The sequence below is a fragment of the Falco naumanni genome, chromosome 3 (genome assembly GCF_017639655.2).
Source record: "Falco naumanni isolate bFalNau1 chromosome 3, bFalNau1.pat, whole genome shotgun sequence".
Taxonomy (NCBI): domain Eukaryota; kingdom Metazoa; phylum Chordata; class Aves; order Falconiformes; family Falconidae; genus Falco; species Falco naumanni.
The window spans coordinates 118,109,461-118,126,473 of record NC_054056.1 but is presented as its reverse complement, the minus strand read 5'-3'; the positions used below and the strand labels follow the sequence as shown (position 1 = coordinate 118,126,473).

At 43.3% G+C, this 17,013-nt stretch overlaps 1 protein-coding gene across 1 annotated transcript in view; it reads right to left on the bottom strand.

Annotated features, from left to right (window-relative positions):
• The window catches only part of COL22A1 (collagen type XXII alpha 1 chain), a 237,409-nt gene that overhangs the window by 36,733 nt on the left and 183,663 nt on the right, over nucleotides 1-17,013 (bottom strand). Inside the window, exons 34-43 of the mRNA XM_040588639.1 lie at nucleotides 16,094-16,147; nucleotides 15,532-15,585; nucleotides 14,340-14,393; nucleotides 12,035-12,088; nucleotides 10,453-10,506; nucleotides 9,194-9,298; nucleotides 8,653-8,697; nucleotides 5,869-5,946; nucleotides 1,379-1,414; nucleotides 330-383 (exon numbers count right to left, since the gene is read on the bottom strand). Of these exons, the coding sequence (XP_040444573.1) occupies nucleotides 330-383; nucleotides 1,379-1,414; nucleotides 5,869-5,946; nucleotides 8,653-8,697; nucleotides 9,194-9,298; nucleotides 10,453-10,506; nucleotides 12,035-12,088; nucleotides 14,340-14,393; nucleotides 15,532-15,585; nucleotides 16,094-16,147 (588 nt within the window). The remainder of the gene's footprint in view (nucleotides 1-329; nucleotides 384-1,378; nucleotides 1,415-5,868; nucleotides 5,947-8,652; nucleotides 8,698-9,193; nucleotides 9,299-10,452; nucleotides 10,507-12,034; nucleotides 12,089-14,339; nucleotides 14,394-15,531; nucleotides 15,586-16,093; nucleotides 16,148-17,013) is intronic.

Here is a 17,013-nt window from a genome sequence, read left to right as displayed (position 1 = left end):
AGAAAAAATTTAAAATTTAATCTAAACACAAGAAAATAATGTATATGGTACAAGACAATATGTCTCAGCTTTGTCCCAACAGAAGACAATCTGTAGGGATTTATGGACATAATGAACTCCAGAGGATGAACACCAAGCCAAAAGGCTAAGAGGAACAGAACAAAACTAAACCAGCACATCTCTACTGTAAAACTAGACAATGATTTTCAAAACCTTGGACCATCCTAGTAACACTCAATGGCTGTGGTTGAGCATGAACACAATTTTTAGGGAAATTAGATTCGAGCATTGGCAAAGTTCTTGAGCACTTACACTTTTGTTTTACTTACATCCTGGCCAGGAGGCCCCTGTGGTCCAGGGATACCAGGTACACCACGGGGACCCTGGTAGGGAGAGAACAGACATACCCAATAACAGGAACAGTACTTATAAGGCGCTTCTTAGCTGAAGAGAAAAAAAATCCTCAACCCAACAGTTACTGGGGAAAAAAAAACTGACTAGAAATTAAACAACTATGAGAGAGTTTAAGAAAAAAAATTAAATCTCATATTGCACTATCACAGTATCAGTCATTACTGTGCCTCAAGGTACTTCACATGCATCACTAAAGTCAAGCCTCACATACCTTGATTGGAAAGGTAATAATGACTCTTTATAGGAGTCTTTATGTTAATTTTATGATCACAGAGAAAACATGACTGCGCACAGGACTGTAGAGGAGAAAAGAAGGCCCATTCCCTCAGTGCCAAGCTAACAGACTGGGTAGGACTGGCTGTTGTGCTGGAAATTCATGGCAGTGTATACTGAGACCACTGTACACAATTATTTGTTTCACACCAATGGATTGCGTCCCTTTAAAACTACATGTTGAGGAACTAAACGTATTTGGTCAATACTGAAATGCATTCATTTGCATTGAACAAATACTGAAATGCAAATGATATATGTATATATAATTTGCATATATACTTATATGCATATAAGTAAGATATAAGTAAGAAAAATGCTTAAAAATTGTTTATTTTAAACCTTTGAGGCCTTGGCTATAAAGCATAGTGTACCTTGAAATACTTTTTTGAATTAAGGGTTAAACAAGTAACTCAATCTTTCTTTTGTAGGGCTATTGATAGGTAAGGAAAACTTGTCACCATGCCAAGAGTCTCAACCAGCTCTTTCTCACAATTTAATACAACTGAAAAGTAGCTAGTAATGGAAAAGAGAAGTCCCCTTTGGATGGTTAGCCACCCTGTGACCGTACCAGCCTTGGAAAAAAAGAAACTAATTAAACATGCCTTCATGAAATCACCAGTAAAACCACAATTAACGCGGTTGTGCCCTCCTTATAAAATCTGTGTGTAGTTAGAAAGACATACTGTACCAATGACCCTTTGTCTCCTGGGGGTCCCATAGGGCCCTGCAAACAGAAAAGACACAGCAATCAAAACAACTTAAATTTAACACCCTCCCTTGTCTGATCAGGGTGGGTCCTGAAGCACCAAGATAAAACAAGTTGGAGGAGGAAGGTCAAGGAAAAGGAGAAAGTCTGACGTGCTGCTCACACAGACGCTGTTGCAGTGTGCAGTACTCAGCAGGATGTTTAGGGGAAGGATCAAAGGCAGAGTAAGGAAGAAATTGAGGTGGGTCATGGAGGGAAAAGTGTCAGAAAAAAAGAAAGAAAAGAGGATCAGAGAGGCCAGCTGTATACTAACATGATGCTTGTCTGACTGAGCCCTGCACTTCATCACCAGTCATAGAATCATAGAATATCTCAAGTTGGAAGATAACATCATCAAGTCCCACTCCCTGCTCTTCACAGGACTACCTAAAACTAAACCTTATGACTACAAACATTGTCCAGATGCTGCTTGAACTCTGACAGGCTTGGTGCTGTGACAACTTCCCTGGGGGAGCCTGTGCAAGTGACCAAGCACCCTCTCAGTGAAGAACCTGTTCCTAATGTCCAATGTGAACTTCCCCTGATGCGACTTCGTGCCGTTCCCTCATGTCCTATCACTGGCCACCAGAGAGAGGAGATCAGCACCTGCCCCTCTGCTGCCTCCCTTGAGGAAGCTGCAGGCTGCGCTGAGGTCACCTGTCAGCCTTCTCTTCTCCAAGCTGAACAAACCAGGTGACCTCAGCCACTCCTCGCAAGTCTTGCCTTCAAGGCCTTTCACCATCTTGGTCACACTCTCACATAGTTTGATGTCCCTCTTCTGTTGATATGCCCAAGACTGCACACAGTACAGAGGTGGGACTGCACCAGTGCAGCGTAGAGTGGGACAGTCACCTCCCTCCACCAGCTCGCAGTGCTGTGCTTGATGCGCCACAGGACACCGTCGGCCCTTTTGGCTGCCAGGGCAGCTGTTGACACACATTCAACTCTCCATCAACCCAACCTCCCAGATCTCTTTCCGTGGGGCTGCTCTCCGGCCTCTCATCCCCCCATCCGTGTGTATAACCAGGATTACCTTGTCCCAGGTGGAGAATCCTGCACTCGTTCTTGTTGAATGCCATATGGTTGGTGACTGCCCAGCTCTCTCGTCTACCCTAATCTGTCTGTGAGGCCTCTCGACCCTCGAGGGAGTCCATAGCTCCTCCTAGTTTAGTACCATTGACAAACTTACTTAATGTACATTCAATTCCTGTGTCCAGATCGTTTGTAAAAACATTGAAGAGTGCTGGCCCTAAAACTGAGCCCTGGGGAACCTCACTGGTGACTGGCCACCAGCCTGATGTAACCCCATTTACTATATTCTTATTAAATCATGTTTGTAACGCTCTTCGGCGTGGGTGAGCTGATGAATCTGAGCTTGTGTGGTTGAATCTTAGTGAGTTTCAAGCCAGATGAGTTGGTGAGTTGGAGAGGTCTGGGTGCCAGCAGCTGCGGGGTTGTGAGACTATGAACCCAGGGGGCTCGCAGGTCTGGGTGCCAGCAGCTGGAGGACACTGGGGTGCAGAGGCCTGGGTACTGGGCAGAGTAGTTTTCCAAGACCAGCTGCTGGAAAGATCCATGTTTCATGTATAAATTCCAACAGTGGCCTTCAAACCTCATCAGCCAGAGAGGAGGAGAGGGATCGAGACATTCTTGCTCATATTTCTGAATGCTGTTAAGGTTTTTGTTAAGTGTTGATAAAGGCATTATTCACTGCATTGGTCTGTGTGGCCGTACACATGTGTGTATGTGTGTGCACTGAGTACACATATGCCCATTGGCAATATGTGCTCAGCCTCGCTCCTGCCTGGACCTGGGGACACAGAACCACAGCACCCTCGCATCTGTTGGCCCGGACTGGAAAATTCCCCCAGGTTCTGAAGACCACTGTATTCAGCTAACTGTAACACAAGGAAAAGCATCTCATGGGACCTGTGTGCTCTTTAAAAGACGATAAAGCAGGGAGTCTAGTGGGCTTGCATATGCTATTTTTGGGGGGATGCAACTTAAAAATGTGCAACTTGGTGAGCTGCTAGAAAGTATCCACTTCTACAGGAACACCACAGAAGTGATGCAGTACCCATATCCAGCACGGATGAGTCAAGCTGGCTTTCCAAACACACCTAAAACAAGGCTTGAACTCACATCTCTGGGGCTGTGTTTGAATAAATTGGCTTGCACTATGACTCCTCTCCCTTTGGTTTCTATTTCAGGCACATTAATTCGCTAATCCTTGTACAGTCCTCCATGCAAGACGCTTTAATGCTCTGCTCAAGCAAAGGCTAAATACATAATTCTGAACCCATAGCAATATGAACAGGGCAAGGCAGAGCAAAAGCAAAACCCTTCTACTTAACGCAGCACACACGTTCTTTAGGCAACTTCAGCCTAAGTATGTGAATCGCCCCATTTCTCCAAGCAGTCCCCTCTTCTGCTTATAGTTCAGTTGGGAAGAACACATTCTGCTAATACTCATTTTATGGCTCTGTGTTCTTTTGCAGACAAAGTGAAAAAATCCTCATCTCTATATACCTTTTTTTGCAGGGAGCAAAGCCTGGGAAAGGCTAAGGGCACAGAAGGAAACAGGGTGAGGACTCCAATTAAAAAGAGTTGCTGGCTCTCAGCTCTGAAGCTGAAAGTATTATACACACAATTTTGTCACATTGCTAAAAAGGGTATAGGCTGACACCTTTAATTCAGTGTGTTATATGCACTGAAGCAGCTCCACTAACTTTATTCTGTTTTTTTCTGTGGGACTCAGTCTTTGTGAAAACCTGGTGGATTCAAGGTTATACAGTGTTTTACAAATTCCAGAGTCTTTGCACTGGAGCTGAGGTTACGATGAGTCTACAGTGGGAAAAAACATGAGTCTACAGTGGAGAAAATAGTCATAATAGCTGACCAAAAAAAATATTAAAATAATAGTGAAGCAGATTAAATAAATTAAATCAAATCAATCGGGAATAGTGTGGTATGTAGATGGCTACTCCTCCTGACAGTGGTCAAGCAATCATAACACAGAAAAAAGTAGTCTTCTGATGTGAGACAAGTGATGTCTACATTTGGAGTCAAGTTCTTAGTTGTTTGTGTTCACAGATATGCAGAAGCTAAAGCGCCAGTAAAGAATAGCTTTGTCATCTGGAGTACATCAGGATGCAGAAGTGAACTCATCTACCCCTGTACTGAATCTAAAAATCAGTAATTAAAAACTAGCCACAGCCTAGTGACTTTCAAACAAGCCAGATACTCATTTGCTAATTTCATTTTAATTTTAATGTTAATGGCTGCACATTAAGAACTGCAAGAACACCACTGTTACTTAGATAAATGATAACAAATAATACCCAGCAAACCTTCAGTCATCAGTAACCCTGTGAGGACCATCAAGGCCATGACAGTCACAAAGTGAACCATGACTGACCCAGTCTGTTTTATCTTACACAGTATTCAGCATGGTGAAAGCAAATATTTAAGTGGAGGTACACCTCAGAAAGCTGGATTTGTCAACCAGTATTAAACAGCAATATGACTGGTCAGCTCAAGGTAATTTCCTATACTAATTGGGAAACTTAAGATAATCAGAGCATGAAAACATTGACTGTGATTGGTACAATACCACGGCATGTACAAGGGGTTGCAAAAGAATGCAAGGTCTCAGATGTCCTCTAGCAATTACGGCTAGGAATAAAGTTTTGTTCCTCCTAAACATATTTCACTTGCAAATTCAGTGCCTCTCTGGAGGACTCTGAGCAGGATTACAGTCAGAGCTCTCCCAAATCCCCCTCTCAAGGAGTTGTACGTGACAAGTACTGGAATGATCGAACCCCAGTGATATGAAAATCCCAGCTTTCCAGAGCAGACTCCCAGATACACCTTGCGGCCTACTGATAAGTAGGACATGAGGGCAGAGCTGGATGATGTCCAACTAAATATTTGTGGGAAATTAGGAGGACAATGGCTGCCTTGGAATGCAGCAATTTAAGCAATCTGATTTTGTATTTCCCTATCAGAGTGCTGACTGTCACTGATGTGGGCATGAGCGTCACACTCATCTCTTCTAATAGGGTGACCGCAAGATTACATCTGGATGGTATACTAGGCCTGCTGGTTCAGCACAGATCTCAACTCACATCCACAGCCAACGCGTCAAGATGATGTAGAAAAGTCAGGAGGAACAGCCCATCGTACCAATCACTCCTATAGCGTTTTTCCACCTTTCTTTTTCAATTAAACCCAAATGCATCAAAAGCCTTCTCAACAGACATGCAGACATCTGAGCCCTGAACGGCAGCCTCTGGACTAGTTTGTGGTTTGCACCTTCAGACGGTGAATGTCCCACTGGCTCTTGGCACAGCTGTGCACAGGTAACACATTCCCCAGAGGGTGATGTGTAAGTTTTCACCTTGCTACAGGTTGTAGCAGGACCGGCTACTTACAGGGGGTCCAGCCAGCCCGATTCCTGGCACGCCTCTGTCTCCTGGCTGTCCAGGGAGGCCGGGAGCTCCCCTCTCACCCTGAAACAAAGGAAGAAGTTAAAGTCTTTGGACACTGTTGAGAAAATGTGCTGAAATACAATCAGATTTTACAACCGAACGTAACATTGATACATCCTGACCTGGTCCTGCCCACAGAGGGACAGTATCAGATCATGGCAGGATGGGGATATGGCCCCGTTACTGTCACATCATGACAAGAAAACTGTCCCCTTCACACGAGCTGCAGCCCACCTCTGTGAGGAGTCACACAACGTCCATGTGTGCCACATCACATAACTGAGTGGGAGCACAGCTTCAACAAGTATTTTAATTTATTTTGGTGCACAGCATCCAGTTTCCAACCTTTGCAATTCTGTGCAGCATATTAGGCATTCTCCTTGTCTTGGGGAAACTCTAAGCACCATAATACACATTTTTTTCTCTGTGTTTCTACGGTAGATAGCTAACCTGCAAACATTGCTAAATACAGATTATTTATCTGGGGAACAAAGAATTGGGGATGGTTTGGTTACATCTTAATGTTCTGCTTTACCAACATAGGCCTACTTACACAGGTGAATTATTTTTTTTGTAAAAATATGTCAACAGCTCTACCACTCTTTCTAGAGGACTATACGACAAAAGGAGAGCCCTCCCTTCTAGAAAACAGGATTCTCAATAATAAAACCTGAAGAGCACAGAAAGCTACTTGACACTGTTTCATGCACATAGTAGACACAGTTAAAAAAGAATTCAGCTGCAACACTTAAATTTAATGTCTATTCTTTTGTTACAGGGAGAAATTAAATAAGATTTTTATGGATTGTATTGGAGTTGTGAGATGCGATCTCACATTGGCAGTAGACTTAAAACAATGAAGCTTATTTATGTTATTTATTATTACATTATTTCCAGCTATATAGAAGCATGATAGAAAAATTGTTACCCATGGATTCTGCCCACCCAAATTCAGTCTGCAATATCTCATTATTTTTTTCCCTTTACTTATTCTTAAACTAATCTTATATTACAAAGAAACAATACTGCAAGGACAGTGAAAGAAAATGTTTCTGATTAGTTCAAACAATCCAGCAGATCCCTTATCTGTTATTTAATTCAAGAACATAATTTCAATACAAAAAGTTCAATAGTATTTTCCCATGCACAATTACGATTCTTAGCTTCTTGTGTTGATGTTGAATAGAATATTTCATGAGATTTCATTTAGTGTTTTTTTCTTTTATATTAATTCTCAGTCTATTATTCTGTGTGTGTTCTGAACTGTCAAAGATATATATACCACAGACTGCAATACATTTATACAGAATGCAGCAAAACAAAAAGAAAACATTTCATAGAAGTTTGGTTATTTCAAAAATATGGGACCTAGATGGATCTAGTCTCATACTGTTATATTCCTATTCATATCAAATTAAACGATCTATATCAACATCTTATTCTTCTTCCAGTCCAGATCAGGACATGGAGCAGGAGACCCCACAGCCTCTCTGGGCAGCCTGTGCCAGGGCTCTGTCACCCTCAAGGGAAAGAGGTTCTTACTCATACTCATACATAGCCTGTGCTGCGGTTTGTGCCCGTTGCCCCTTGTCCTGTCGCTGGGCACCACTGGAAAGAGCCTGGACCCATCCTCTTCACACTCGCCCTCAAGATACTTGTAGACACTGATAAAGACCCCTCTCAGTCTTCTCTTTTCCAGCATAAACAGCCCCAGCTCTCTCAGCCCTCCCTCAGACGGGAGATGCTCCAGTCCCCTCACCATCCCTGTAGCCTCTGCCGGACCCTCCCCAGCAGTTCCCTGTCTCTGGAACTGGGGAGCCCAGCACTGGGCACAGCACTCCAGGCGCAGCCTCCCCAGGGCAGAGCAGAGGGGCAGGATCACCTCCCTCCACCCGCTGGCCACGCTCCTCCTCATGCCCCCCAGGGTCCCACTGACCTTCTTGGCCACGAGGACACGCTGCTGGCCCACGGGCAACCTGCTGCCCACCAGCACCCCCAGGCCCCTCTCCGCAGAGGTGCCCCCCAGCAGGTCACCCCCAGGCCGTACTGGTGCGCGGGGCTGTCCCTCCCCAGGGCAGGACCTTACACTGGCTGACCTTCACCAGGCTCCTCTCTGCCCAGCTCTCCAGCCTGCCCAGGTCTGGCTGAACGGCAGCGCAGCCTCTGGGGTACCAGCCGCTCCTGCCAGGGCTGTATCACCGGCAAAGCTGCTGAGGGTGCCTCTGTCCCTTCCTCCAGGTCACTGATGGGTGAGTTGGACAGGACTGGACCCAGCAGTGGCCCCTGGGGAACACCGCTGGCTACAGGCCCCCAGCCAGGCTGTGCCGCTGGTCACAGCCCCCTGAGCTCTGCCCTTCAGCCAGTGCTCAGTGCCCCTCACTGTCCGCTCACCTCACCCAGCTTCCTGAGCTTGCCCATGGGATGCTGTGGGAGACAGTGTCAAAAGCCTTGCTAAAATCAGAAAAGGTATTTTAAATATGCTGGAAGTAATTGTAAACATGGAAGGTGAACACACCTAATTATTATCTTAATATTTACATCTACAGAAATGATGTAAAGAATAATAAAGAATGAAGATAGGAACCTTCTAAAAGGCTAAAGTTCATTTTTTGAGTGTCAGCTTCACAATCTCTTATTTTCCAGTGAAAAACAGACCATGTTTTCACCATAACTTTTTCCTCCATCCCAGGATTAAGAGTAGCAGTCCACAATATAGTCCATGCTCACCTTATGTCCAAAAGGTCCTGGCAAACCTGGTGGGCCTCTTTGCCCCTAAAGTGACAGAGCAAAACCAGAAAACAGTCACCATGCAGCCAAACAGGAGCCTGAACTTTGAGACAGTCAAGGTAGCAGGTATCCCCCCCACCGCATTCCTTGCCTCGCACAGCTCTGGCATTATTTTGCTGACAAAGCCTAAGCCAATTAAATCTGCTAACTTTGCTAGAATTAAATGCTTTTAGGGAACTTCCATCAAGCTAGTAATTTTTGCCCTGGTCACAAGAACAGCTACTCCTCGCAGAGGCCTACATTTTCCATGGCCACCATGGCACACTGCAGGGGAGTTTAATTTTCAGAAATACAGCTTCCGTTCTCTCTGCCTTCTTGGATGCAGCGCTGTGCTCTGCAGTGTTCTGCATTCAGTTAGCCAGCCTGCCAGTGCTTGTAACAATGCATCCCGACTGCCACACACCCACTGTTCTCCCGCAGAAGTCACGCTTGTCTGTCTCACATTGACCTACTCAAGCGCAAAGCCTGCCAGCATACTCACCTGTTCTCCATCTTTACCCTTACCAGGCAATCCTGGCTCTCCAGCAGGCCCTGGCTTACCAGCTGGCCCCGGTAAACCTACTTCTCCTTCTTTTCCAGGATCACCCTGCAGAGGACAATCCAGCAAAACTTTCAGTAACATACTAAAGACCATTCCTGTCTCAAGTCTTTCACTGGGACTGAGAGATAGGTGTTTTTTCTAGCCTTCTCCACTGAATTTCTCTCGGTATCATACGAAACCCTCTTCTACAGGAAGTTTTTTCCTTCAGTCAACTCACAGCATTTGTAAATTTAAGAAAAATAAAAGGAGACTTCAAAATTTTTGGGAGCCAGCTGCATGAGGGAACCCTTAGTCCACACATGACCCTGAGGTAGATCTCAGTAACCTGCAATTTGATTTGACTGAAGGGGCTAGGATTCATCCCATTTTAAACCCTATATATATGCATATATATGGGGCCATGTTTCTCATTAATCATTCCTACTCCAACAAACAAAGATCTGGACTACACCCTGCTGGGCACTGTACAACATATAAACAAATCACAACCCCTGACCTCAGAAGGCTCGCTGCCCACCTGTAAGATGGGACATAACAGGTAGGCAAGGCAGGCAAAAGGTAAAAGAAGATGCACTGGAAAGCTGAGCTAATGGTCCAGGTACAACAGCTTATCATGAAAGCAGAAATCTCAGTTTCCTAACCATGAAAGCCAATTTTTCTTCCAGCTTTGGATTTACAGTGGTGAACAGGAAGTTCTTAAAACACCAAATCCCCTCTCGTCAGCTGATGAGGGCAGCAGAAGATCATAATTGCAATATGTGTAGCAGCGACTTTACTGTATTCAGTTGTACCTCACTGGTTTTATTAGGTAAATTAAAAAGCTTGCAACAGGGTGAAAAACTTGAAAACAAGGAGTTGCACCAGGGGAGTTTACATTGGATATTAGAAAAAATGTCTTCACTGAAAGACATATGAACAGGCTGCGCAGGGAAGTGGTCGAGTCACCATCCCTGGAGGTATTTAAAAGATGTGCAGATGTGGCACTTAGGGACATGATTTAGCAGTGGACTTGGCAGAGCTGGGTTTAGGGTTGGACTTGATGATCTTAAAGGTCTTTTCCAGCCCAAATGATCTAATGAACCAAGGTGTTAACCATCTATGAACCTATGAAATAATTTCCCAGTTCAGACTGCTTTTGTCCCAGGTTACTTAAAACTCCCAAGAAGAAAAGCAACAGATCCATGAAAGAACAAATGTACCTTTTCCCCCTTTGCTCCCTCCTTTCCTGGTAGTCCAGGGTCTCCAGGCACACCCTGGAGAGAAAAGAACTTTAAAGCTTAAAACTTTCTTTTTAGGCAGTACTTGATCCTGAAGTGAATGGATAGACCTGTGGGTTCAGTACAATCTATCTCAAGGATTAGCAGCAGTTTTACATTTCCCAGTACAACCTGTAATCCAGAGAACACCACAGAAGAGCTGTGTACCAAATCCTTAAAGGAGTTATTTTTTTCAGTATAAAAAGAGCTGAACAGCAAGAGCAGAAATTGAGCTAATCCCAGATTTGTGCATTCTCCTTCTACAAATAACTATTTTTTTTTTCATTCTGTGAAATCCTCAGCAGCTCCTAATCCATTGCCAACAAGCCCCCAATCACCATCTCTGTATCAGAGAAGCCAGTAGTCTCACAATATTAATTTTTTATGGCTACTGCTCTCCAAAGCTATACACTGAAAAACATAGCTATGTTCATTTTACCTTCTATTTCAGTTTTCAATCCTTTTCACATCTTGGCAGATCTCAAAGGATTTCTTGTCAAGATATAGATGATTTAGAGCTCCAAATTAAATACTGTAACTTCCTAACCCACCAAAACACATTTTGGAGTGGTACTTCATTTTAAGATGTGAAATGATGTCTTGGCACCAGTAAGATTGGATTGACCTCCCCACAGAATATATGCGATAATTATTTTCCTTTCTGCACCAGTAAAAATTATTTCCAAATATAATAGTTTTTATAGGTAATATATTTGTATTACTGGTATAGAAGTTTGCATAAAGGAATATGAAACTGAAAAAGGTCTTCATTTTCAATGTCATCTTTCAGTTTGAAATTAAAACACTACATTAATACAATTAAATCAAATGTATCTTAACAATTAGTAGAAAAGCAATTTTAGATTTCTTGGATTGCCCAGGTAATAAAAAAGATCCCTCTGTGCTAAACCACTGTGCCTGAATACATTGTAACATGGGGTCTAACAGCTGGTTTTCACTTACTCTGGTGTAAACCCAGAGAAACCCCAGGCACTAGAAAGAAAACACACTGGTGAAGCAGGGAGCAGACTTTTCTGCACACATGAAAAACTCTATCATGCACAACTTAAAAATGGTGATGAACATCTACTGAGGTAAGGAGGACACCATACTGGTTTCAAGGCTCTGACTGCAGGATCAAATCCTTACATGCAATTTTTATATCAAGAAGACACGTTTTCAAAAGGAAAGGACACATGAAAACAAGGGAAAGAAAACAAAACCAGAGACAAAATAAATATTGCCATTTTTCTTTCGAAAAGCTGGCAGCAAATATTGCTTTTGACAATTTGGTGAAGAATGTAGCGGCTCCATGCCTTCTTCTTGCTCCAAATGAATATGAGAATATGTTTCATGGATATATCATTCCCAGGTGCTTTCAGATCTTTTAATTCAACCATTAAAAAAGTATAATGAAACACAGCCTTTTGAACCTGATATTAAACCTGTGGAAGGGAAAACTAAATATATTAAATGAAGAAATCAGGGCACAGATGGGAAAACAAATACAGTGGTGCATACATACCACATTTCCCGGCAAGCCTCTTGGACCTGGGGGCCCCGCTGGTCCAGTCACACCCTATTTTAAGAAAATGAAGTGTATGTGAATGTGTAATTCACAACTTGTACCATCATACAAACAAGATGTTCCAAGTAGGATCGGAGTTCATGTCAGAGATGTTGTACATGTCATGTTGTACAAGAACAAAGCAAAACCCAGCATTTTTGGGAAACAGTTTGTAGCGTAAAGAAGCAGGAAACAATACAAAATGGATGAAGACTCTCTTTGGGAGCCCAGCAATACCTTCCAAAACCCATAAATCTTAAGTCTAGCTGAGATACAGGAAGAAAAGTCTGGGCCTGAAACATCAAAAGAACAGAGTAAAGTATGTTGATTTATCATCAAAATAAAAATCTAGGTCAACAAAATACTCTTTGTTGACAATTTTACCTTTCTCTACTCTGGGGAACAGAACCTAAAAACACTTATTTGCAATAAATAGATGAACAGGACAAACCATTCAGACTGTTCTTGTTCTAAACCACAGCTCTTTTCTGTCTGCAAATGAAAGCTTTTTAGGGTAGGAAAGCCCATCTGTGTCCCTAAAAATGCATGGGGAACATGAGAGGACATGTATTTGGGGACTTATGACCCCATAGAGATGTATGTTTGGGGTTACCTAGCTATATTTAGACATTTTCCTCTATGCTTGGCTGTATCAGGTTAAAGTTGCTACCTCTGTAGTTGCTCATCACCCTGCACTGGCCGGGATTCACCTGTCGTTACAGCTTGGCAAGGAAAAGGCTCTCTATTAGCGTACCTAATCCATTTAGGGCCAAACCAGACAGTCTATCTAAAAATATTTGCATCACCAAACTGAAATAATCAGTGTGACTTGGAGTACAAAGAAACCCCTCCTGCTGGAAGGGCTGGGCAGTAATATCTTCCAGAAGGACAACACAAACAATTGGGAGACGATGAAAATCTTCCAAAGCACAGCTCTTCACAAAATTAATGTCTATCCATTGCCTTAGCTCACTAAAAAGGAATTAAATGTTTCCTCAGTTCTGCGTTATTTATAGTCCCTGGTCTACGAGCCAACAGAAATATTTGGAGCAGTGGCAAATCTCTGAAAGGATGGCAAGAAAAAAAGATGCCAGCATATACCTGCATTTCCATATAATGTCCTCCAAGCCACCAAGTTGTACAAAGGAATAAAACCAACAAATCAATGGACAGGTTTGGTGGAAGGGGGACTTTTGGGTTTTTTTTACTTCCTCCCACCCCCCCCAAAAAAAAAAAAACAAAAAAAAACAAACACCAAAAAGATTAAGGAGTCCTTCCACGAAAAGTGAAAGAGAGCTAGGAACAGGCAGTTCAGAGTTTAGCATCAAAGCACTGCTAGAGACAACATCTAAGCACAAGCCCAAGATGGAAAACCATGAACACAAAGGTGGAAGAAGAAATTTCAGTTCTCCAGGACGGTTCATTTGTATTTTCTATTCCCTCCTTCTCCCAGACACAAATATCATCTCTCTCAATCATTATTTTGAAGAGTCTTTCAGTCTTTCTTCTCTGCTTGCAAAGAAAGTATGTGGCCTTTTATTCAGCTACAAAGGGTTTATAAACTCTCACATCAATAAAACAGGACTTGAATCCTTTGCTGTTCTTTAGTGCCCAGTCAGGCAATAGCAGCACTCCCTACCACACACGACTCAAAAAGTGGTATGTGATGATGCCGCTGGTGATGAGCCTGTATCAAAGAAAGCAGAATTGACTAAGAAGCCTAAAACCAACTGTGATCAAAAACTAAATCAGGCTGCTGATGAGAAGTGAGGTCCCTGCACCAACTGGCTGCCTTGCCTTGGCTGATATCACAATGCAATAACAAGCTCTGCCGGCACCTCACCCAGAAAAGAGGGCATTGCATTAGAGAGAGCCAACAGAAGATGCACAATTCGGTTGCAGTTCTGTTGCTTTCCCTCACCTTCCCTTTGCAGCTATGGAACTGCAGTAACAAAAATTGAGCTACCTGCTTTCTGAGCCAAGGAAATGGTCCCCACGCTTTGTCACTCTAACGGAGCCTGTTGGCCACATTGGAAGTATCTGGCTGCTGCTCCCACACAGAAGGTGCTGGGCTGCGCGGGCACTGATCCGTTTCATGCAGCTGTGCCTGTTTGCCCACAAGCAGCGACTCTTCCAGCTGCAGCTTAAGATGTGCTCTGTGCCCAAGCAGCCTGGGACTGCGAAACTGCAAGGCTTTGACTTCAGTGTCCCTTCAGGTGTGTTACTGTCAGGGAAAAAAGCTGCAAGGGAAGCAGCTACTCACAGTCTCTCCAGGGGCTCCAGCTTCTCCTTGGGCTCCTTTCTGCCCCTTTACGCCCTGTGTGGAAAGAATAGATAGCAGCGGATTAGAGATGGGACAGGAATGCCTGCCAGATAAAAAACTTCAAGATTCCTGAACGTGCACTAGGCAATGGTTTTTGTTAATCAATACACAGAGGAGTTTAATGGCTGAGGAAATGGCTCCCGGTTCTCTCTGCAGCAAGAAAATGAAATACAAAAAGAAAAGCCTGAGACATAAGAAGAATTACTAATGACTGATGAGCTCAGAAGCTGTTTCTCAGCATAGGATGCTGAAACTTGCAGGCATTCACCTGGGCAAAACTCCTACCCTCAGGCCTTCCAGCTACTTCCACCTGAACTCTGGTGGCGTCCCTTCACAGAGAACATTTTGCCTGCAGTTCTCAAATACAAACACCAGTCATTTAGAAATGGTCAAGACAGATCCCAGTGTTTGGCCCGGTCCTGCATACCACGTAGCCCTTTCTTGAGGATTTTGCCAGAACAGAGCCTACACACCAAACAGTCCCCCACTTAGCAGATGTTAGTTCAAACTTGCATGGTATTACTTTTTTTTTCACAATTCTAAAACTGCTGTCAACCTGTCAAAGCTGTTGATGCCCGAGCAAGAGCTGATTATATGGCTTGGGCACAGCACATACCATGGCAGAGTGAACGCCTACCCATGCTGACATGAAAACTTACCTCTGTGATGACTGGAAATAATACGCATGAGCCAAGAAATTGTCAGAAGATAATTGAGACTATAAAACCATTTCATATGAGCCATAATGCATTCAAGGTCAAATGAGCTGGGATCGAATCTGAATGTTCTGCAACGTTTTAGCGATGTACTGCGGTAACTTATCTGTGATGCCTGTAGTTCAGTGGCATCAATGCAAGATGCTCTCCTGAAGGACCCTGAAGTTGGAAGGAGTCTTTCAGACAATATTGATCATGCTATAGAGATGCCATGTTTCTGCTTTGATTTTCCTCATGTTACCCTGATGGCCAGCATAAGCCACCATACCTCTACAGAAGTCCCTGAGCTTACAACAATGAGGAAGGAGAAATGGGGTCATAGTGTGTAGGGAAAGAATTATTTACATTGATATAGATCTTGAAGCCACCCCTTTCTGGTCATATCAAAGATTTTCTTCAAGGCTGGGCCCTCTTACCTGTACTCCTGCAGGTCCTGGGACACCTTGCTCACCTGGGGCCCCAGGTAACCCCTGCAAAAACAGAGGGAGAGGTGGAGGAACTGAAGGAAACTGATCCTTTCCTCTCCTGAACAGATGTTTCTCCTTCCTCCCACTGGGAGAAGAAAGGGTGGTTTTTACAGAACTCTGTCTTTCCTGGTAATTCCACCCAGAACAAAAGCAGTCCAGAACACAAATGGAGTAGCCAAGTGCATGATTTAGCCGGGCCACATCACTTCAAAAGCCTGAATAAATCCTGTACAACCTTGCTGTCGGCCAAGCTCTGTCTAGCAAATCCCATAATCCTTTTTTCAGCTACTAAGGCCCAGAACTATAAATTGGGTGTTTAAATTCAGGTAGTCATGTAGCTTCCTCTACAGTCAGTACAAAGCCAAGCACCACTGTGGCCATTTCCAATGAGAAAAGCATCCCAGCTATGGAAGGAGGATGTCCCACTTTCTCCCCTCCAAAAGAGGCAGCTCTCATGTCCTCTCCTTGCTAAAGTTCAAAACCAACTGGAGAAACACTTGGCTGTGCTTACAGGTTCGCCACTTCTTCCTTGATCTCCTTTCTCCCCTTTTGGTCCAGGTTCACCCTGATATAAAACAATAAGACAAAGAAAGAAGTAAAAGTTATTTCCATGGCTGGAAGCCACACTAGTCATGTTTGGTAAGAGAGCTTTTTCAATCAGTTATCCATATCTGACATAGAGTACCTTCTTCAGAGGACTTGGAGGTCAATGAACCAAAACTGCTATCATACACCCGAGACTTGGAGATCATTGTCTAGACTTCTTGGACTGTTATGATAATTGCAAAAATGTTCAATTTAAAAAGAGAACACTTTTCCCTCATAGAGAACAGTAAAGAATTTACCATTCCAAAATTTGATCAATTCAGCTCCAATGTACTAAAAAGGCCAGATGACATGACCAACAGCAAAAGCACTGAACTACCTCTCTGTAGGACCACAGACCTCATGTTATCCTACAATTGGAGAAATTACCCCACGTTGCAGACAGTTCCCTACTCCACCTATAACAGAGGGGTGCTCAGGATCTCATCTTGGGCACTTCCAGAGATGTGTACTGCGCAGCTTTTCCTGATCTCTAGTTCTGTTAACATCCCCATACATTCATAAAACTTCTGCTTCCTCCTGCAATGTCAGTATATTATTTCATGCACCACCATCACTGACTAATAGGATTAATGTATTCCTGTTCTTTCTCCTTACGTAAATTGAAGATGCTTTCCGGCAAGTTATCAGCTTTGTTCTGAGCTCTAGAGCAATAATCAATAAGTCCATATTTCTGTTTTTTTATAAATTGAAAAGGAACAGCACACAGTTATGGAAGTATCTGGAAAAAGCAGGCATTACATGAATACTTACATTTGTGTATTTATATGGACATATGTATTCAGGCAACAGCAATCATTACTTATTCATTATCTATCATACGAA